Genomic DNA, 22,863 nt, shown 5'->3' with positions numbered 1-22,863 from the left:
GGTGAACCCTGTTTTAGTTGATCAATTATTATTACGCACAGTTTAAATGAATATGTAAAGGTAATATAAATAGCTAGAATCAATAGATAAAGCTATAAAATGTCTACATGTGAGCTTAAACGTTCAATTCTCTCTTTACCTTTATCAACTGTATAAACTAACTTCACAACTTTACTTGCACTGATATTGCAAGACTTTTTCTTTTAGCTGTCCTCTTTCATAGACAGCTATTTTCTTCCTGCTGTGTAAATTTGTCTAAATTCTTTATATTTTTCAATCTCGTAAGATTCTGTAGTGAATCACGCTGCTTCTCTCAAGAGAAATGAATCTCAGTTTCATTCACTTTCTCAGCATGTGATTGGCTGTTCGCTACTGATGTCACACCTAACCAGGGCCGTGCACAGACCTTTTGAGGGGCATGTGCTGAAACTGAAAAAGTGCACCCCCCCCCCCCTTTTTATATCAAGATTATTTTGTAAGCCTACAAAAAATGAGGAAATGGTCACATCTTCATGACAAATTCAATGACACAAAATAATAGTCTCAAAAGCTTTAGATTTATTCATGATTAATAACAACCATAATAATAATATAGATAATATAGATAAACAGGGTTTTAAGGGCTTCTTTAAACCTAATTACAACAGCAACCTTCTGTGAGCCAGCAATGAAAAAAATATATAAAATAGTGTGAAAAGTACAGTTGCAGTGAAAAGCATTTCTGAAGGATCACGTGACACTGAAGAATACTGGACTGGAGTAATGATGCTGAAAATTCAGCTATGATCACAGAAATAAATTACATTTTAAAATATATTCAAATAGAAAACAGTTATTTTAAATTGTAAAATTATTTCACAATATTACTGTTTTTGCCGTATTTTGGATCAAATAAATTAAGCATTGGAATGAATTAAATAGTGAATTACATTCCGCATGATAAAATATAAAGATTTTCTGTAATCAGTGATCTTCTGTAACGTTTTTTTTTTTTTTTTTTTTTAGTTACTACTACAACATTACTGTAGTAAAACCATGTTTTACTACATTTTATACATGTGAGGACTAGAGTATAGAATATTGTAAAAAAAAAAAATAGCTAGTTGGCGAATACGTGCATATTAACAGCCTTGAATTTACCATAATTTACTATTATTACCATAACATGATTAGCCTAAATGTTAATAAATTAAGTGTATCAGCAATCATAAATCAAAGAAGAAATTTCTTAGAAATATATGTTACCTAGGTGACGATGCTATTGTGGATCATCGTCGCTTTGTGTAAGTTCCCGTAAGAAACAGCGTGGGGGCGCACCAGTTATGATTTTCCGATGGTAAAAACAAATTATGTTGTTGTATTACTTATCAATATATAGTTTTTGTCCGTCATTAAAACGGTGCATACTAGTTTGTTGTAGCTATATAAGCTGGGTGCTCATTTTTTCCTGTTGTAAAATACATTTGGCCAAAATCGCATTTTATAAAAGATATTTATGCTACTGTATGCACAGGCTATTTAAGTGTAGGCTATGACTAACGTTAGATGGCAAATGCTAGCCCAGACCTCTCTCTCAGGCTACGTCTCAGTCAGTGAGTCAGACATCAAATAAATAAAATATTAGCCTTTATAGACATAGTGTTTAGTAGTACTTATTCAAACAACAAGATATTTATTTACCCTTCGCAGAACTTCAGTTGATTCAGTGAATATAGAGGGGGCGGAGTTATCAGCTTACTGACAGCTTGAGGATCGAATAAGATTTACACAAGCTCGTTTTAAGAACTTTCATTGGCTAAATATTTGTAAAACAGACAGACAGACGTAAAGGGTGACCAATGGCATTGATTAAAAAAAAAAAAAAAAAACACCAAAAAAGGGCACTTCGGAGTGTAAGGGCAAAAAGGGCATGTGCTCTGCACAGGTTGAGCCCTACCTGTGCACGTGCGTGCACCTAACTCCTAAACTCAGGATCAAAGCCTGAGTTGACAGAGAAAGTTGATGATCAGCATCATGGTACCAACAAGGCCTGGTTGGATTGGTTTGGTTTTGTCAACTCAAAACTAATCCTGCAACCCTGAGTTTGTTAAACTACCATCATGATACAGGCCCCTGGTTTAGATCAGGTTCAGCGTGGTCTCCCAAAGCTCGGTATAAACGTTCTCTGTCAACTCAGCACCGTTTCTCTATACCAATTGCGCAAATGTGTGTCTTGGTAGTTCGGACTTACCAAGTTGTACTCAGGACAACAAACTCCCGAGGATGGGAGGACGCAAGTCCGGTAATTCTGGAAGTGGAACAGCAGTGTTCTTGATCGCGCCACTCAGCTCGCTCTGACTACTCCAGTTATCTCGTTATGTATAATTATTTTGGATACAATAAAACAAAATATTTTATAAAACACTCTTTTCATTTATCACAAAAAAAAAAAGATCTTCAAATGAAATGAAATTTTATTTCGAGCAATATAGTGACATAAAGGCAAAGAAGCATTTGATTCGATCTATAGGCCTACAACAAGGTAAATTCACCATTAACAACATAAATCAATCAATTGCTTAAAATGGAGTGGGAAGAAGTCAGACTTATTTAGACCCACCCCGGTGAAGGGTTAAACCGTAAACATGTACCAGGCAGGTTTTTTTTAGATCATTTCTATTTCCTGTCGCTGTGCAGGCTCTTTTATTGTATGTGAGTGTAAACAGCTCAAGAACCCTTTTATTTAAAGGCTTAGTTTATGTTCCAGACCGGTCCGTTGCATTTTCGATTGAAAGCAGTATCAATGATGTCAAAAAAGAGATGTGCAGTCAAATGTCTGAGCGTGTGTATGCTGTTCAAACGAATGTTCTCACTGAAAATGCTAGTGATCGCGCCGGCGTCTCCATGTCACACAGTAAGAACGCTCCACACTCCGCACAAACACTTGGATATGTGCATAATAATAGCAAACGTTTATCTAGATTAACGTTAGAGCGAGCGGCCATGCCAGACGGATAAGTCCTCTTCATGTTTAACAAGTCAAATCATGCATTTTCTACCAATACGGCGAGTAAGCGCACCGCCAGTTTGATAAAGGCAGCTGAGACGAGGCGGTAAAAGCATAACCAGCGTAACGAGAGAGGGGGTCCCACAGAGAAACAAGAGCAACAAAAGTACAAACATATTTTTTGGAACATTGTTTGAAGGAACATTTCAACCTCTGAGGCCCAATGACAGTAAATTGTGATTATACATACAAAAATGTCATTATTTTGCATCCGCTGAATTGAGTGTTTGTATTCTACTGTTTTTTCCCCCCATTCTTCTAGTAAATTCAGAGAGCCAAATGCAGGAGAACAACAACAACAACTATTCGTGCTACAGCACCAGCAGACGGAGCTGAACCTGGAAGAGATTAAGAGAACAGGCATTAATGTGTGTGTTTATATCATTTTCATAGATATATTCTCTGTATGAACACACCTAATGTGGAGATGTGAAAGACTTATTCCTCTGTTAATAATACAGGGATTCTTCCATACTGGTGAAAGTTAATGACAATTTTACAAAATCATTTTTCTAAAACAAATTCATGTGTTATACTGGAAGACATCACCCTTCAGAACAATATGCATTGATAAATAAACTGTAATGTATGTGGTGCAACCTATCAATAGATAAAAAAGGAAGCGTGGAGAAACATACTCATGTCCGACTCTTGCTCCGTCCCCCTCTCGTACAATTCTTAATCGGTTTTGTCAGGACCTGACAAACAAGATGGAAAACACAAGACTAGAGAATATAAATAAAGAAAAAGTGCTGATGATGAAATATAAGACAATGTGGCAGTTCTGTTCAATTGCAACTGCAGGAAAACCCGTAAAAACAGGGAAAGGGAAACAGGGAAACATGGGCAAAGAGGCGGGATTATGAGGTAACGTGACGCTAACAGACAGTAGACAAACGGCTAGTGACATCAGCGGAATCCACCTGTCACTCAAGTGGCCACGCCCTTAATTATGCAGAACTTTAAGGCTTAATATAATTTAAAAGGATGAGTTCTAATGTTGAATTAAAAAAAAAAAAATCACCCCCCTCACAGTTTTCATGAAGGGCAAAATTAGCTATATAAACCGATACCACTTTTTGCACCAGGCTGTAAACATATTTTTTTTTCTGCTGTAAAGTTGGTCGTATTTACATGGGATATAAATATGGGATTGACTCTGTTTTGGAGCCGGTCTCTAGCGGCCAGTCGATGAACTGCAGTTTAAGTCACTTCTGTGTTGGCTTCACGAGAGACAGGATAATGTCCACATTATAACGTCACAATGTTGTAGCTTGGTTTCAATAAATGTTTTCAAGTGAGGTTTTGAGGGCTGAAATGTAAAGTATGTTTTAATAATACAATGACCTCTCATATGTCAAACGATCAAACACAATTGCAGGTGAACGTTCAGGTCCTCGCTGAAATGGCCACTGTTACAAAAGGATAAGACAGGATTATAAAGTGATAATCTTTCTGTAATACTCTCCCAGAAGTTGCTCTGTTTGAATGGAAGTCAATGGAGATGTTTCAGTCTACAAAAATAAAAGGCTTTTCTGTGGAGACGGTTCATCATATAAGTATATGGCTAAGTTTGCATGAAATAACATTTGGACTGAGCTATATGGGTTTTTATATGAAAAATTATAACAGTATGACCGATGTGGATGTATGACCGTCAGTTTTCAGGGTTTGAAGTAGCCTATGAATGATTTAAAATGGAATTACAGTGTCATAGAGAAATTTCAAAGATCACAAATAAATATGAATTTATACTTTGTAGTATCAAGAAGAATTTTAACAATAAAATGGCACTTCTGTAATATATAATAGAGTGAGCTATATTTCTCTATTCACCATAGACAGTAACAGTGAATCTGTGTTTAGTCTCTGAGCTGCTGCTGCTGATCTTAACTTCATAAACTCCAGCATGTTCAGTTCTGATGTTCATGATGGTCAGAGATCCAGTCTTCTTGTCCAGCTTCAGTCTGTCTCTGAATCTCCCATCAAGAACATCAGGGATCATATTTTTCACTCCATCAGTTTTAGCTATTAGAAGCCCGTTAGTTCCAAACCTCCAGAATATCTCTTCATCTCTCTGCATTTCAGTGAGACTAGAGTTTAGAGTGACTGAATCTCCCTCCATCACTGACACTGACTTCACTGCATCTGTGTCAGCAAACACTCCTGAAGAACACACAGAAACAGTCTCTCAGCCAGGGGGTGTTTACACTTGGCCACTTACATGTAATGCGTTTTCTCAGATTGGATAGCTATCTGATTTATCAAAACGATTCCATTTAGCCTACGCCTGGTCACATAAATGTGTTTTTGCTAAACGGATTTAAATCCGATCTTCATTTCCCGCACTATATGCAGATTAAAGGAGTGCACGTCACCGAAAGCAACAGATATGAGCTGCATTTTATTGATCATCAGCTAAAATGTCAAAATCAAAGACCGCAATAAGAGAGAGCGGCAACAGCCCTGGTAAGATCATTTCGTTTCTTTACTTTGAATGATGGTGATTGTGTGTTAAGCGTCTGTGACTTACTTTCACTTTGATTTGCAATAGTTTGCACGTTGGCTGTAGATGAATATGCTCATCTGCGGTGACGCGCGTGTTCCAGTAGTGTCGTCATATCTGGCTATAACATTAGCAGCTACATATAGCCTATAACACGCTCTCACATGTTTATTTTTCTAGCATTATTTTTAGGAGGAGTAAAATTTACATATGTGGTTTCAACAACCAGATGCATACACTTGTCCAGTTTCGTCTGGAATGCGTCTCAGACCTCCTCCTGAAGTGGTTTGAGCGATTGGATTCAAATCCGTCTCAAATGCGTTTCGGAGGGCATTTACACCTGGTCTTTTCACGATCGGATAGCATGAGAAAACGCATAAAGTGGCCAGGTGTAAACAGTCTCTCAGTCACACATTCAACTAAGTTGTTTTAATGAAATTTTAACAGTTTTTTTCTAAATGATTACAAACTTTGAGAAAGTAGAAAGATAGAAACAGCATCATGGGAAATAAATTGCAGGGTGGAAAACACAGATATGAGTTCACACACCTGCACATAGTTTACATTTTACGTTTTGGTTTAGTGTTGTAAGTCCCATAAGTAAATAAAACAGTAGGAAACTTCTCATGATCACATCTACGGCCTAGTCCACACGGACACGGGTATTTTTATAACCGGATTTTTTCCTCCTGCGTTTTAAAAAAAAAATCCCGTCCACACATGCTCGGTTTAAAAGAAATCTCCGCCTACATGAAAACACAAAAACACACTATCACGCGCTGTCAAGAGCATGCCACACCAGCAGGCGGCGATCGTAAAGCCACGTTGGCCAATCAGAAGCCTGAATCAGAAGCAAAAACCCCGGTTTTACTGTCTACACGACAACACTGCAACCGGCGTTTCTGAAAATCCTCACCCTGGCAGAGGTTTTCAAAAATGTTCAGTTTCAGTGACCTGATACTGCGTTTCCGTGTGGACGAACGGCCGAACCGCGTAAAAAAAGTCACGGTTATAAAAATACCCGTGTCCGTGTGGACAAGGCCTACATCTCAGTAATATCTGGGAATAAGAGCAAGAGCTTATCTTCTGAAGGAAGTGAACTCCAAAGACATTAACCAGTTCAGAAACATCGCTCTGTTGAACGTAGAAGGAAAAATCTTCTTCTCAGTTCTGGCCAGAAGGATGACCACCTACCTGCTTGAGAATGGCTACATTGACACCAACTGCCAGAAGGTGGGAGTCCCAGGCTTCCCAGGGTGTGTAGAGCACTCTATAATGATCTGGGACTAGATTCAGAAGGCCAAACGGGAGAAGACAGACCTGCACGTCGTCTGGCTCGACCTTGCAAATGCGTATGGATCAGTCCCACACCAGCTGCTAACTTACTCCATGGAGTTCTTCCATATGCCCTCCTGCATAAAGAACATAGTTGCATCCTACTTCAGTGACCTGCAGATGTGCTTTGCCCTCCAAGATTTTACCACTGGGTGGCAACAGTTAAAAGTAGGAATCGCCATGGGTTGTGCCATCTCTCCCATCTTGTTCGTGGCAGCCTTTGAGGTAATCCTCGTCGGAGCAAGACAAATGGTTGGGGGGATCAAGCTACCATCTGGGCAGAGACTACCCCCACTGAGGACGTACATGGACGACGTCACCAGCCTCCTTCAGACAGCAGCATGCACATCGAGACTGCTGAAAAGAATGGACGAGTTGATGTCGGGGGCACGAATGAAGATCAAGCCATCAAAATCACGGAGCCTGTCTCTCAGAAGAGGAGTCCGAAATGACAGCACCATTTTTCGTCGTAGGGGGAGAGAAAATCCCACTCATCTCTGAGCAACCCATTAAAAGCCTGGGGAGGCAGTACACGGCAGAGCTTACTGACAAACAGATGGGGAGAACCGTGAGCAAACAGCTCCCAGAAGGACTGGCAAAGATTAATCAAAGCCAACTCCCGAGAAAGTATAAGGTCTGGTGCTACCAGCATACACTCTACAGGAGGGTGATGTGGCCACTGAAAATGAGTGAGATCCCCTCATCCACCGTAAGCAAGATGGAAGGAAAAGCCAACGCATTCATCCGAAAGTGGTTGGGCTGCCACGGTGCCTCTCAGAAACAGGCCTCTTCGGAAGGAACACCCTGCAGCTGCCATTTCAATCAATCAGTCTGGGCTACAAGCAGGAAAAGACCAGGCTGGTTTTCGAGTTGAGAGAGTCCGCTGACCAGGCTGTAAGGAACGCAAACCCTAAGGTTCGGACATGCCGAAAGTGGAATGCCCAAACTGAGGTCGATCAAGCCATCAATCGTCTGCAACATCAAAGAGATTGTCAGCAGAGTCCAGGCGGGAAGAACAGGGCTAGGGTGGGGAGAATCGCCACGGTTCTGGTCCAAGGCCAACCGCAAAGAGAGGAAGGAGATGGTGGTGGCAGAGGTGACAAGGATGGAGAAAGAGCACTACAAGATCAAGGCCGTGTCGCAGGGCCAACAGGGAAGGTGGACAACCTGGGAAGGAATTGTCAACCGAAACATCACCTGGGCAGACCTGTCAAGTCAAGTCAAGTCAACTTTATTTATATAGCGCTTTTCACAATACAGATTGTATCAAAGCAGCTTCACAGTATTAAATAAAATAGTACATCAGTGTTTGTTTCTGGTGTAAAACATCCACGTTTGGTAATGCAGATCAATAGCACTGGTGAATCGATTAATCAATTTAAGCATCCCCAACTGAGCCAGCCAAAGGCAACAGTGGCAAGGAACCGAAAAACTCCATTAGGTGACCTAATGGAGAAAAAAAAACCTTGGGAGAACCCAGGCTCAGTCGGGGGCCAGTTCTCCTCTGGCGTTTATGAAGTAGAGACCGGATTTAACTGTAAGATTAAAATATTATATGAATGCCTGGCTGAAGAGATGCGTCTTTAATCTAGTTTTAAACTGGGAGAGCGAATCTGAGCAACGAACAGTATCAGGAAGGCTATTCCAGAGTTTTGGTGCTAAATGTGAAAATGCTCTCCCTCCTTTGGTGGATCTGGATATCCTAGGTATGACCAGAAGCCTCGAATTTAGTGATCTTAAAGAGCGCGATGGATTATAGGGCGATAGAAGATCCGTTAAATAAACTGGAGCTAAGCCGTTTAGGGCTTTATAAGTCAGTAGCAATACCTTGTAATTAATACGGAACTTTATAGGTAACCAATGCAGTGATGATAAAATTGGTGTTATATGGTCAAACTTTCTTGATCTAGTAAGAACTCTAGCGGCGGCATTTTGGACTAACTGTAGCTTGTTTATTGAGGATGCAGGACAACCAGCTAATAAAGCATTACAGTAATCTAGTCTCGAGGTCATGAATGCATGAACTAGCTTTTCTGCATCAGAAACAGATAGCATGTTACGTAATTTAGCAATATTTCTAAGGTGAAAAAATGCTGTTTTTGTAACATATGAAATATGATTTTCAAAAGACAAGTTACAATCTAATATAACACCCAGGTCTTTTACTGTAGAGGATAAAGTAACAGGAAACCTTACTATGTTAAAGTTGTATTGTAAGAGGTTTTGTGGGCGGTTTTTTGAACCGATAAGTATTACCTCTGTCTTATCTGGATTTAATAAAAGAAAATTGTGAGTCATCCAATCTTTTATATCTTTAACACACTCTGTCAATTTGGATAATTTAGCGTTTTCATCCGGCCGTGATGAAATATATAGTTGAGTGTCATCAGCATAACAATGGAAACTAATTCCATGTTTCCTTATAATATTTCCAAGTGGCAGCATATATATTGAGAATAATAGAGGGCCTAACACAGATCCTTGCGGCACTCCATAGTTTACTGGAGTTATGATCGATTTTTCTCCGTTTAAATAGACAAAATGGTAGCGGTCAGATAGGTATGATCTGAACCAGCTTAATGCTTGTCCTTGAACACCGGTATAGTTTTGTAGCCGATCTAAGAGTATTGTGTGATCTATAGTATCGAACGCAGCACTAAGATCAAGTAAAACTAGTATTGAGATACAGCCTTGGTCAGAAGCTAAGAGTAAATCATTTGTGATTTTAACGAGCGCAGTTTCAGTGCTATGATGCGGCCTGAACCCAGACTGAAACTTTTCATAGGTGTCATTTTCTTGCAAGAAAGAGCCCAGTTGGGCAGACACAACTTTTTCTAATATTTTGGACATAAAAGGAAGATTTGAAATGGGTCTATAATTTGCTAGGTTATTTGGGTCTAATTGTGGTTTCTTAATGAGAGGTTTTATAACTGCCAATTTAAATGTTCTTGGAACATGACCTAAAGATAAAGACGAGTTAATAATATTGAGGAGAGGCTCTTCCACTATAGGTAACACTTCTTTCAATAGTTTAGTTGGTATGGGATCTAATAAACATGTTATTGTTTTAGAGGAAATGATAAATTTATTTAACTCTTTTTGTTCTATAGTTGTAAAGCACTGTAATTGTTCTTGCGGGGTGATAATCGAGGCTGAATTATAAGGCGCGATTGAAGATTGAACGTTTACAATTGTGGATCTGATGTTTTCTATTTTCTCAGTGAAAAAATTCATGAAATCATTACTACTAAACTGTAACGGAATATTTTGTTCAGGTGACGCTTGTTTATTTGTTAGTCTAGCCACGGTGTTAAATAAGAACCTAGGATTGTTTTGGTTATTTTCTATTAGTTTGCGGAGATGCTCAGCCCTGGCCGCTTTTAGGGCCTTTTTATAGCGTGACGTACTGTCTTTCCAAGCGATTCTAAAAACCTCTAAATTAGTTTGTTTCCATTTACGCTCTAAATTACGGGTTTCTCTCTTTAGAACACGAGTAGTATTGTTGTACCATGGTGCTTTAATTTTCTCTCTGACCTTTTTTAGTCTCATAGGTGCAACAATATCCCATTTTCCAGAGAGAACGGTGCTCATAGTGCTGGTTAGTTCGTCTAGTTCATCTGTTTGTTTAGGTTCAGGCAGCAGCTGAGACAGATCCGATAAGCAATTTGAAAAATTATCTATGGTGGATGGAAGGATTGTTCTGCCTAATCGATAATGCGGCGCAGCATGATATATTACCGGGGTACGTAATATGCAAGTTACCATGTAATGGTCAGTTACATCATCACTTTGCGGAATGATATCTATATCGGTTGGATCGGTTCCATGTGATATAATTAAATCGAGTGTATGATTAAAACGATGAGTTGGTCCGGTAACGTTTTGCTTAACCCCAAAGGAGTTTAATAAGTCTATAAACGCAGCCCCTAACGTATCATTTTGATTATCTACGTGTATGTTAAAATCTCCAACAATTAATATTTTATCGACATTGACCAATAGATCTGAGAGAAAATTTGCAAATTCTTTTAGGAAATCAGCGTAAGGCCCTGGTGGTCTATATACGGTAGCCAAGGCTAAAGATAATAGGGATGTTTTTCTATCATCTAAGAGCGTAACATTTAGTACAAGTACTTCAAATGAAATAAACTTATAACCCGTTTTCTGAGTAACATTGAGAATATCTCTATAGATAGTTGCAATACCGCCGCCACGACCAATCAGACGGGGCTCGTGCTTATAGGAGTATCCTGATGGAGTAGACTCATTTAGACCGAAATAATCATTTGGTTTAAGCCAGGTTTCAGTAAGGCAAAGTACATCTATGCTATTATCTGTGACTATTTCATTTACAATAACTGCCTTAGGTGTGAGTGATCTAATGTTTAAAAGACCTAGCTTTAGAAATTGTTTTTGTTTACTAATAGCAACATTTTCTGTTTTAATAACAATTAGATTTTTCCTAGATCCTGCAGTAGATTTATTAATTGATCGCACTAAACGAGGAATAGACACAGTTTCTATGCAATGTTCTACACTAGTATTTATATCAGTTAATTTGGTGCAGCAGAGACTATGATTTGGACTTTTGGTTACTAGTCAAAAGGTATTTAACATTTTGGAGATGTTATCTGACAGAAGATCCGATCCGAATCTGTTTGGGTGTAAGCCATCAGCACAGTATAGCCTAGGACGCTCCCAAAACAGATTCCAATTATTTACAAAGAGCAGTTTCTGCTCATTGCACCATGACGTTAACCATTCATTTAGCGCGAATAATCTACTAAACTTGTCATGTCCTAGACGGTACGTGGGAAGCGGTCCTGACACAATGATCGTTATATCAGGCGATGTGCTGCGTACCGTATCGATCAGATTCCTGAAGTCTTTCTTCAGAACTTCCGTCTGGCGCAGCCTGATGTCGTTCACTCCCGCGTGCAATACCAAAGTTCCGACGCGCTCGTTATCGTTCAGAATCTCGGGAACGCGAGCAGCGATTTCAGAAACACGAGCACCAGGAAAGCAGTGACTGTGCACCTTATTTTTACCTGATGTAGCATGGACGTGCCGAACAATGGAATCACTGATGATCACAGCATCGCGTTCTGTTTCGCGAAGAGGGGAGAAGCGGTTTTGTGTGGATAACTCGAAAACCGGGAGGGTCGGAGAGGGTCTTGGTCTAGACCTGACTCGCGTCTTCCGCTGCGGAAATATCCAGGCTTCGTGGTGGCGCGTTGGAGCCGGAGTGAACGAGACCATGGCTGATCGCGACCTTGGCGCTCGGGACCGATGCCGAGTAACGCACGGAGTAGACGAGGTCGGAGTCAGCGGGTTAGTAACATTAATCTCTGATTTGTGAGCATCAGCGCGTGATGTTTCAAGAGCCAAACGCTGGTCTCTCAGCTCGGCCTGTCTCACTAAAAGGTCGTGGATCTGTTTCTCAACAGCTTCCAGCTCAGACTGTACCGCGTGCAGCTCAAATGTGTCCTCACCTGCACCAAAAGGTAGACTACTTGCATCTGATATATTCGCCATTTTAACAGATGGACAGTAAGTTAGCAACGACACTACCAGTGATGCTATCAATTAATACTAATTTCTGACAAGCGTCTTAGATGTAATCCGTCTTTTAAGTGGTACGGGTGTAGAGTAGACGCACGATAGGTGAAAAATGTTTGTAAGTGAGTGTTGAGAAGACGCGTTCAGCCGTGATCCCCGGGAGTAACCTATAAGAGTATCCAGCGTAGAATCACTAACAGGCTTGAGACACGTCTGCTCAACAGTCCGCGTTGTAACTATGAGGTTTGAGCAGTAGTGCTTCTCAGTGAGGAAAAGTAGAAAATGTTTGTTGTAAGTAAGTTTAAAGAGTAAAATCAAGAATTATAAATTAAATCGATAGAGCTCCAAAGACAACAACGCGTTCAGACGCGACGCATGCGCATTCGACAACAGGAAGTCGTGGAAAATCCCACAGGCAAGGCTCAGCTTCCTCATCCGCACAACCTACGACACACTTCCCTGTCCTCGGAACCTTCAACAGTGGTTTGGGAGTGAGGAAGGCTGCACACTCTGCAATACCCCTAACGCAAGCCTCCAGCACATCTTGTCAGGCTGTAAGATTGTGCTATCCCAGGGACGCTATAGATGGCGTCACGACCAGGTCCTGAGAAAGCTAGCCGAGGTGATAGAGGGGCGGCGACAGGGCTGCAAAGGGGTACCACCAGCAGAGATCCATAACCACATCACCTTTGTCACGGAAGATGGGGGAAGAAGAAACCTCAGGCCAAGAGAAACAGCTAGGCCATTTTCCACTGACCAGGAGTGGAATATGAGAGTTGATCTCGACAGGCAGCTCCGTTTCCCGGTTGAGATTACTGCTACATCTCTCCGCCCTGACATAGCGGTGTGGTCTACCAAGGTAAAATCTGTGCTCCTCATTGAGCTCACAGTACCAGCGTAGGAGGGGATGGAGGCCGCCTATGAACGTAAGAAGGCCAAGTACTCAAGAGTTGACTGCTGAGTGCCGGGAGGCTGGCTGGAAGACCTCCATCTATCCAGTGGAGGTTGGATGCCGAGGCTACGTGGGGCTGTCAACCACACGCCTTCTGAGGGACGTAGGAGTGACCGGAGGGAACCTAAAGAAGGCAACCAAAGAGCTAGCGGAGGAGGCAGTGAAGGGGAGCTTTTGGCTCTGGCTGAGGAGGAAAGACAAGAGCTGGGCAAAGAACAACTAACCCCGATAACAGCCGTAGAGGGTGATACCAATCAGCTGCAGGGGTGACAGGGAGACGTCCCTGTCACAGCTCTGCCACCAGGAGACGTTCCAGGATTAAAGGAGTGAAACGTTGGTGAATGGTGGTTCCTGGCTGATGACCCTGCAGCTGACCCATGGGCACCGGAGGAGGTGCGACCGGCAGCAATGCCTAGCAGGTGTTCCATCTACCTGTACATTTCACTGACTGATTTAAATAGTGGACTGTTGATCTGAACTAACTTTTACCAGAACACCCCAAAAAAACTTTGTAACTCACCATCCAGACGGCAAAACTGTAATGTATGTGGTGCAACCTATAAATAGATCAAAAAGGAAGCGTGGAGAAAACATACTCATGTCCGACTCTTGCTCTGTCCGCCTCTCGTACAATTCTTTATCGGATTTGTCAGGACCTGACAAAGAAGATGGAAAACACAAGACTAGAGAATATAAATAAAGAAAAAGTATACAAGTGCTGATGATGAAATATAAGACAATGTGGCAGTTTTGTTCAATTGCAACTGCAGGAAAAAAAAACCCTCACAGTTTTCATGAAGGGCAAAATTAGCTACCGTATTTTCCGGACTATAAGTCACACTTTTTTTCATAGTTTGGCTGGTCCTGCGACTTATAGTCAGGTGCGACTTATATATCAAAATTAATTCAGACTGAGATGAACCAAGAGAAAACATTACTGTCTACAGCCGTGAGAGGGCGCTCTATGGTGGAGTTGTTCAGAAGCGACACCAAGGATGAAGAAAATTCAATGGATTCAGTGATGTGGAATGAGATCGCGGGAGCGTTTACTGGTAACTTGCTTGTTGGACTCGCTGGCTTATGTTAATTTAGCCTATTCAGCCTCCCAGGTATATGTTCTTTATGCTATTGTGTAGCTGAATAACTGTTAATGTGTTGCGTTAACATACCGGACACCTACTCAGCCTGTTGTTCTGTGTGCTACTGTGTAGTTTAACTTGTCTTTCTAGATTAAATGTCTGTTCTTGGTCTTGGATTTTGTGAAATAAATATCTAAATAAATGCGACTTATAGTCCAGTGCGACTTACATATGTTTTTTCCTCTTCATGACGCATTTTTTGACTGATGCGACTGATGCGACTTATAGTCCGGAAAATACGGTATATAGACCCAAATACCAATTTTTGCACCAGGCTGTAAACATATTTTTTTCTGCTGTAAAGTTGGGCGTATTAACATGGGATATAAATATGGGATTGACTCGGTTTTGGAGCCGGTCTCTAGCGGTCAGTCGATGAACTGCAGTTTAAGTCACTTCTGTGTTGGCTTCACGAGAGACAGGAAGGTTGTCTTTTGACTGAAGAAACCTCTTGGATTTGACATGAAAACGACTTCTCTATTTTCTCCACATTATAACGTCACAATGTTGTAGCTTGGTTTCAATAAATGTTTTTAAGTGAGGTTTTGAGGTCTGAAATGTAAAGTATGTTTTAATAATACAATGACCTCTCATATGTCAAACGATCAAACACAATTGCAGGTGAACGTTTAGGTCCTTGCTGAAATGGTCACGGTTACAAAAGGATAAGACAGGATTATAAAGTGATAATCTTTCTGTAATACTCTCCCAGAAGCTGCTCTGTTTGAATGGAAGTCAATGGAGATGTTTCAGTCTACAAAAATAAAAGGCTTTTCTGTGGAGACGGTTCATCATATAAGTATATGGCTAAGTTTGCATGAAATATCATTTGGACTGAGCTATATGGGTTTTTATATGAAAAATTATAACAGTATGACCGATGTGGATGTATGACCGTCAGTTTTCAGGGTTTTAAGTAGCCTATGAATGATTTAAAATGGAATTACAGTGTCATAGAGAAATTTCAAAGATCACAAATAAATAATTTTTAATTTGTAGTATCAAGAAGAATTATAACAATAAAATGGCTCTTCTGTTATATAATAGAGTGAGCTGTATTTCTCTACTCACCATTGACAGTAACATTGAATCTGTATTTAGACACTGAGCTTCTGTGGCTGATCTTAACTTCATAAACTCCAGCATCTTCAGTTCTGATGTTCATGATGGTCAGAGATCCAGTCTTCTCGTCCAGCTTCAGTCTGTCTCTGAATCTACCATCAAGATTATCAGGGATCATGTTGTTCACTCCATCAGTTTTAGCTATAAGATTCCTGTTAGTTCCAAATGTCCAGAATATCTCTTCACCTCTCTGTATTTCAGTGAGTCTAGAGTTTAGAGAGACTGAATCTCCCTCCATCACTGACACTGACTTCACTGCATCTGTGTCAGCAAACACTCCTGAAGAACACACAGAAACACTCTCAGTCACACATTCAACTTTAAGTTGTTTTAATGAAGCTTTAACTGTTAGTTTCTAAATGATTACACACATTGAGAAAGTAGAAAGATAGAAACATTATCATGGTAAATAAATGGCAGGGTGGAAAACACAGATATCTGAGTTCACACACCTTCACATTGTTTACATTTCACATTTTGGTTTAGTGTTATAAGTTCCATTAGTAAATACAACAGGAAACTTCTCATAGTCACATCTACATCTCAGCAATATCTTGGAAAAAAAAGCAAGAGCTCATCTTCTGACTGATTTAAATGGTGTATTTTTGATCTGAACTAACTTCTGCCAGAACACCCCAAACAGTTTGTAACTCACCATCCAGACGGCAAAAGTACAGCCAGAAAAAACTAATGTTTTTCCATTAAAACTGTAATGTATGTGGTGAACCTATAAATAGATCAAAAAGGAAGCGTGGAGAAACATACTCGTGTCCGACTCTTGCTCCGTCCCCCTCTCGTACAATTCTTTATCGGATTTGTCAGGACCTGACAAACAAGATGGAAAACACAAGACTAGAGAACATAAATAAAGAAAAAGTACACAAGTGCTGATGTTGAAATATAAGACAATGTGGCAGTTCTGTTCAATTGCAACTGCAGAAAAAAAAAAAAAACTCACAGTTTTCATGAAGGGCAAAATTAGCTATATAGACCCAAATACCAATTTTTGCACCAGGCTGTAAACATACTTTTTTCTGCTGTAAAGTTGGTCGTATTAACATGGGATATAAATATGGGATTGACTCTGTTTTGGAGCCGGTCTCTAGCGGCCAGTCGATGAACTGCAGTTTAAATCACTTCTGTGTTGGCTTCACGAGAGACAGGAAGGTTGTCTTTTGACTGAAGAAACCTCTTGGATTTGACGTGAAAATGACTTCTCTATTTTCTCCACATTATAAAGTCACAATGTTGTAGCTTGGTTTCAATAAATGTTTTCAAGTGAGGTTTTGAGGGCTGAAATGTAAAGTGTGTTTTAATAATACAATGACCTCTCATATGTCAAACAATCAAACACAATTTCAGGTGAACGTTCAGGTCCTCGCTGAAATGGCCACTGTTAACAAAGGATAAGACAGGATAATAAAGTGATAATCTTTCTGTAATACTCTCCCAGAAGCTGCTCTGTTTGAATGGAAGTCAATGGAGATGTTTCAGTCTACAAAAATAAAAGGCTTTTCTGTGGAGATGGTTCATCATATAAGTATATGGCTAAGTTTGCATGAAATATCATTTCTGAGCTATATGGGTTTTTATATGAAAAATTATAACAGTATGACCGATGTGGATGTATGACCGGCAGTTTTCAGGGTTTTAAGTAGCCTATGAATTCATATTTAAAATGGAATTACAGTGTCATAGAGACATTTCAAAGATCACAAATAAATATGAATTTTTAATTTGTAGTATCAAGAAGAATTATAACAATAAAATGGCTCTTCTGTTATATAATAGAGTGAGCTGTATTTCTCTACTCACCATAGACAGTAACAGTGAATCTGTATTTAGACACTGAGCTTCTGTGGCTGATCTTAACTTCATAAACTCCAGCATCTTCAGTTCTGATGTTCATGATGGTCAGAGATCCAGTCTTCTCGTCCAGCTTCAGTCTGTCTCTGAATCTACCATCAAGATTATCAGGGATTGTATTTTTCACTCCATCAGTTTTAGCTATAAGAGGCCCGTTAGTTCCAAACCTCCAGAATATCTCTTCACCTCTCTGTATTTCAGTGAGTCTAGAGTTTAGAGTGACTGAATCTCCCTCCATCACTGACACTGACTTCACTGCATCTGTGTCAGCACACACTCCTGAAGAACACACAGAAACACTCTCAGTCACACATTTAACTTTAAGTTGTTTTAATGAAGCTTTAACTGTTAGTTTCTAAATGATTACAAACTTTGAGAAACTAGAAAGATAGAAACAGCATCATGGGAAATAAATGGCAGGGTGGAAAACAGAGATATCTGAGTTTACACACCTGCGTATAGTTTACATTATAATATATAATAGAGTGAGCTCAGCTGTATTTCTCTACTCACCATTGACAGTAACATTGAATCTGTATGTAGACGATGAGCTGCTGCTGCTGATCTCAACTTCATAAACTCCAGCATCTTCAGTTCTGATGTTCATGATGGTCAGAGATCCAGTCTTCTTGTCCAGCTTCAGTCTGTCTCTGAATCTCTCATCAAGATTATCAGTGATCATGTTGTTCAGTCCATCAGTTTTAGCTATAAGAGGCCCGCTAGTTCCGAATGTCCAGAATATCTCTTCACCTCTCTGTATTTCAGTGAGACTAGAGTATAGAGTGACTGAATCTCCCTCCTTCACTGACACTGACTTCACTGCATCTGTGTCAGCAAACACTCCTGAAGAACACACAGAAACAATCTCTCAGTCACACAATCAACTTTAAGTTGTTTTAATGAAGCTTTAACTGTTAGTTTCTAAATGATTACAAACTTTGAGAAAGTAGAAAGATAGAAACAGCATCATGGGAAATAAATGGCAGGGTGGCAAACAGATATCTGACTTCACACACCTTCACATAGTTTACATTTTGGTTTAATGTTATAAGTTCCATAAGTAAATAACATGAAACTTCTCATGGTCACATCTACATCTCAGTAATATCTGGGAATAAGAGCAAGAGCTTATCTTCTGACTGATTTAAATGGTGGACTGTTGATCTGAACTAACTTTTACCAGAACATAAAAAAAGTTTGTAACTCACCATCCAGACGGCAAAAGTACAGACAGAAAAAAACGAATGTTTTTCCTTTAAACATTTTCTTCCAACAGCTCTGAGGTTTGAAATAACAGTTTAGAAAGATTATCTGAGCACGATCTACTTCGGTCTCTGCGTTGAGGCTGTAATCCAGTTTTCCGTGAGTCTGTCACGTGACCTGTGGAAATGAAGCTTCGTTACCTCACTGTCACGTCACCAGGCTCTATTACAAAGCGCGTCGATTGCGCTGTCCCATATTCGCTATCCATTTAGTGCAATATAATAATTATATCGGCCATGCCTTTACTATGTAGCATTTTTTTAACGTGGTGTATTGTGTTTTTTTTTTTTAACGTGGGGTATTGTTGTTAATTATTCTTGAATAAAAATATGTAATTTCATTTATATTTCTGTATTTAACAATGTGCATGATTGTGTTGTTTTGTAAGGAACACACAAAAAAATGGAATATCGTTATACTATCGAATAAATTGAAACACTTACTGCGCTGTTGTTGTTTATAAAAGTGAAAGCACTGGTTTGATCAATCAGCGCGAATCAAGCTGATAGAGGGGGAACAAAGCGAACCCCTTTTCTAGTTAATACGGTTTTAAGTAGTAATAATTTAAAGGATTTACAAAACAATTTCCACCAGTCTAGGGAAACATTTTAGATATTTTTAGCACTGGTTTGGCCGGATCTTATGGGAACTTATTTGCTGATTGGTCTGGTCTAAAATTAATTGAATGTGAAACATGAGTAATCCATATGAAAAAATATTCCTTCCACAAAGACTTATAACTGATAAATGTGCACTGCATGGAAACCTGTTTTTGTTGCTTTGCCACAGAAAGAATAATAAAAAAAAATTAAAAATGAGTGGGCTGCGTTCCAGTCCTCCTTTATCATACTTCTATGTACAAAAAGCTGAAGCAAGTAGAAGCAACCCCCAAAGGACATTCATGTCAAAAGATCAAATATGTAGCCCGAATAGCAGATAAGCCGAACGTATTGCGCTCAATTACACTTAAACGTTTTTCTCCCAGAAAACCCTTAAAGAAAACGCTTCAGGTGGCTTAATAGGCTATAAGTGTAACGTCAACGGGTGGATGAAGAAGACGAAGGTAGGGAGAAGATACAAAATACTCAATATTTATTTAAACTGAAGAATAAATGAAACAGTGTGCGTGCACAGACAGAGTGCTAACTACACAAACAATAACCAGCAAAGACGAGACGGGGAACTTAAATACACAGACAGATGAACACAAAACAGGTGATGCAGATGATGATAATGATGAACAGCAGGTGCAGGTGATGATGGAGGAGGATTCTGGGAACTGTAATGAGAGACAGAGACAGACGGTGAAGAATGTGACAATAAGACAGTGATAAAGATGAAATTCTGTACACACCTTATAATAAACCATGTATGAAAAGCAGATGAGCCCAGAATATGAACAGCATTTTCTTCCCATAGAAACCCATTGTTATAAATAAATAATAAACAACATCTGCAAAGTTACAATGCTCAAAGTTCAAAGCAGAGGAAGATATTTGCTTTTAAAGAAATCTTTTTTTGAGGACTACAACAACCCATCAACAGTTTCCTATATCAACAGTGTAAACAACTTTAAATACTCCATAATTTCTGGTCATACAGAAAATAATAACACATCATTCGACTACTTTTATTTGTGTAAACTCACAATAACAAGAAAATGTTGTGCTTTTGTAAAATGAAAGAAAACAAAGAGGACGTGCTCTCATGGTCTCCGTGAAAGAGAGTGCGTCTCAAACATGAACTGAAACACAGCGAAGCCTATAGTCTAGCCTCACAGACATGAGACATATACCTTTATAAAGCTTGAAATGTCCAACAATGGAAGAATTGGAATCGAAAGCAAATATCTGATTATGTAATCCTGTCCGTATGAAAGGTGCATTTCTCTCTAAAGGCGCATTTACAGCGGAGATGTATGGAGATATGTTAAAATATAGTTTATTAATAAACAATTAAAATACTTTATATTTTTATATATTTTCAGACACATTTATTATCAGTAGCCTACTTTTGCGTGTGTTTTGCGGCAAGATTTATGCGGAATAGGCTATATTCCTCCATGCACCCATTTAAGCATAAATGAATATAAACGTGCGATTAGTCGATTAATTGCTTAAATTAATGACTAGTAGTCGACTAGAAAAATCTTGTCTATTGCAACTCTAATCAATACATGTAGTTTACATTATTTACTTAGTAATTAGTATCCTCTTTACATTGAATTAGTTGAATTAGTTTATTACTCATAATTACTAATAAAATAATAAAATAAAGTTTAAATTAAGATGCGAAACATATATTTATATATAGCATTGCTTATTCCACCACAGACTGTTTTTGAGGTGAAAAACCGTTATACATGTGATGATTGTAATATCTTGAAGATTTTTGTATTGTATCTTCTGTTATAAAAACAAAGATTGACATTTTGTTTACTAAAAAAAAAGAGCACATAATGTTGTAAAAAAATTAACTTATGTTCTGTTAGATGTGTTTTGACTATAATTTTTGTTTAATTATATCTCTAGGTAATGAAGATAGCCTATTAACGAACAAATCTTATTAATATATTATATAAAAAACATATAGGCTTATATAAATATGCTTTGTTTATGGTTTGTGTGCAGCGTCGGTTTCCCTTTTTGAATGACGAATATAGATGAATATATCTGCAGAAATAGACAGTTGTCTCACATTTATGCAGAACACACATGCTTTTAGCTCTTACACTGAAATTACTTTTCTGAAAACATTTACAATAATAGCCACAATGGCTTTCTTCCACATCACTTGATGTTTCATTGGAGTCTCCATCACAGTATATGGATTCCAGATGATTCTACTATCATTCACCTTAAGAAAACATGGATTCACATAAGCAAAAAAAGAAAGGGAGGATTGATATTTCAGTTACACAAACACACATAGAAAAACTAGAGATTTTAAATTATTACTAGAGATTGACTGACAATTGATTTAACTGATAATTTTGACTGATTTACACCTGCTTTGTATAACAGCTGAAATAACATTTTATTGTCAATAGCCTAATTTCATGCATAGCCCAGCCCAATGCACCAAACACAAAAAATTCTAGCATATAATTAAACTGAATAAAAAATCAAAAAAAAAAATCAGTGAGATCAGACAGAACAGTGATATCTTCAACATATTATCATGAAAAACAAGGCACTGAGATTCTAATATAATCAAATAGAAAAACAAAACAAAAAACTTACAGATAATTTCTGCAAAGAAAAAAAAAGTTTCACATTAATTTCAGGCAGAGAAAGATGCAGGCTAAATGTGATTTTAAATCATGTGTCTCTTATAAACACGTTTTTTTATGTTTGGGTCTATCACATCTCTCTCTTTAGAATCACACTGTGACCTGACCACAGGATTAAACATCCACAACCAACACACAACAAAACAGTTATGTAATTTAATCATATCATTTTAGGTAATTTCATGACCAATTTGATTAACTTATTTTCAATTGAGCCTTTAACACTGTATGTCTAAACTAATATGTAAAGAAGAACAAGTGAAGTCCTCAAATATACATGTGACATTCAGGCTAATATTTCCACACTGTGCAAATACTCAGATTATAATAAAGATTCAGGGTTGATCTATAAACAGTGTGAGCACACAAGTTAATTTCAAACATAGAGCTTCATCTAAAGGGGGATTTTACAGGCATTTACAAATGTATGCAGTGGATTCATACTGAAGCTGTTGGAATCTCCTGTATCAAAGGCACTTTGATCTCAGGGAACTCAGTTTGATCTGACACAATTAATATGGGTTCAGGAGGGCCTAAAGGAAGACACAAACAAAACAGACACAATTAAAATCAAAAGAGAAATGCAGTAGTGCATGTAATGGGTGAACATTTTTTGACCAATACAAAATGTTGCACAAATAAACAGTGAAGAATGCGTTAACACAATGCAAATATAATTCATATATTAATCTAAACATAAATCTGAAGTAAATGTGTTTGTGATTATGTTTTTTTATTTTTTATTTTTTTTAGGAAAGTGATTAAGGCTTCAATACTATCTGC

General features: G+C 38.7%; 2 protein-coding genes across 2 annotated transcripts in view; one reads left to right on the top strand and one right to left on the bottom strand.

The window, feature by feature from the left end:
• Positions 1 to 22,863, top strand: part of LOC307169642 (uncharacterized protein) — a gene marked incomplete at both ends in the record, with an annotated part of 160,440 nt that overhangs the window by 34,290 nt on the left and 103,287 nt on the right. The window lies entirely within an intron of this gene.
• On the bottom strand, positions 2,469 to 18,931 carry LOC307169927 (contactin-4-like). The gene is made up of 8 exons (XM_079890799.1): positions 18,734 to 18,931; positions 18,039 to 18,368; positions 17,475 to 17,804; positions 16,425 to 16,484; positions 15,609 to 15,938; positions 4,883 to 5,212; positions 3,685 to 3,744; positions 2,469 to 3,384 (listed from the first exon to the last, which is right to left on the bottom strand). The coding sequence occupies exons 1-7, from the start codon at positions 18,786 to 18,788 to the stop codon at positions 3,725 to 3,727; spliced, it is 1,455 nt and encodes a 484-aa protein (XP_079746925.1). The 5' UTR covers positions 18,789 to 18,931; the 3' UTR covers positions 2,469 to 3,384; positions 3,685 to 3,724.

The sequence above is a fragment of the Squalius cephalus genome (assembly GCF_949319135.1).
Source record: "Squalius cephalus genome assembly, chromosome: 13".
Classification (NCBI taxonomy): Eukaryota; Metazoa; Chordata; class Actinopteri; order Cypriniformes; family Leuciscidae; genus Squalius; species Squalius cephalus.
The sequence above is the reverse complement of the archived record's forward strand: the minus strand, read 5'-3'. Positions and strand labels throughout refer to the sequence as shown.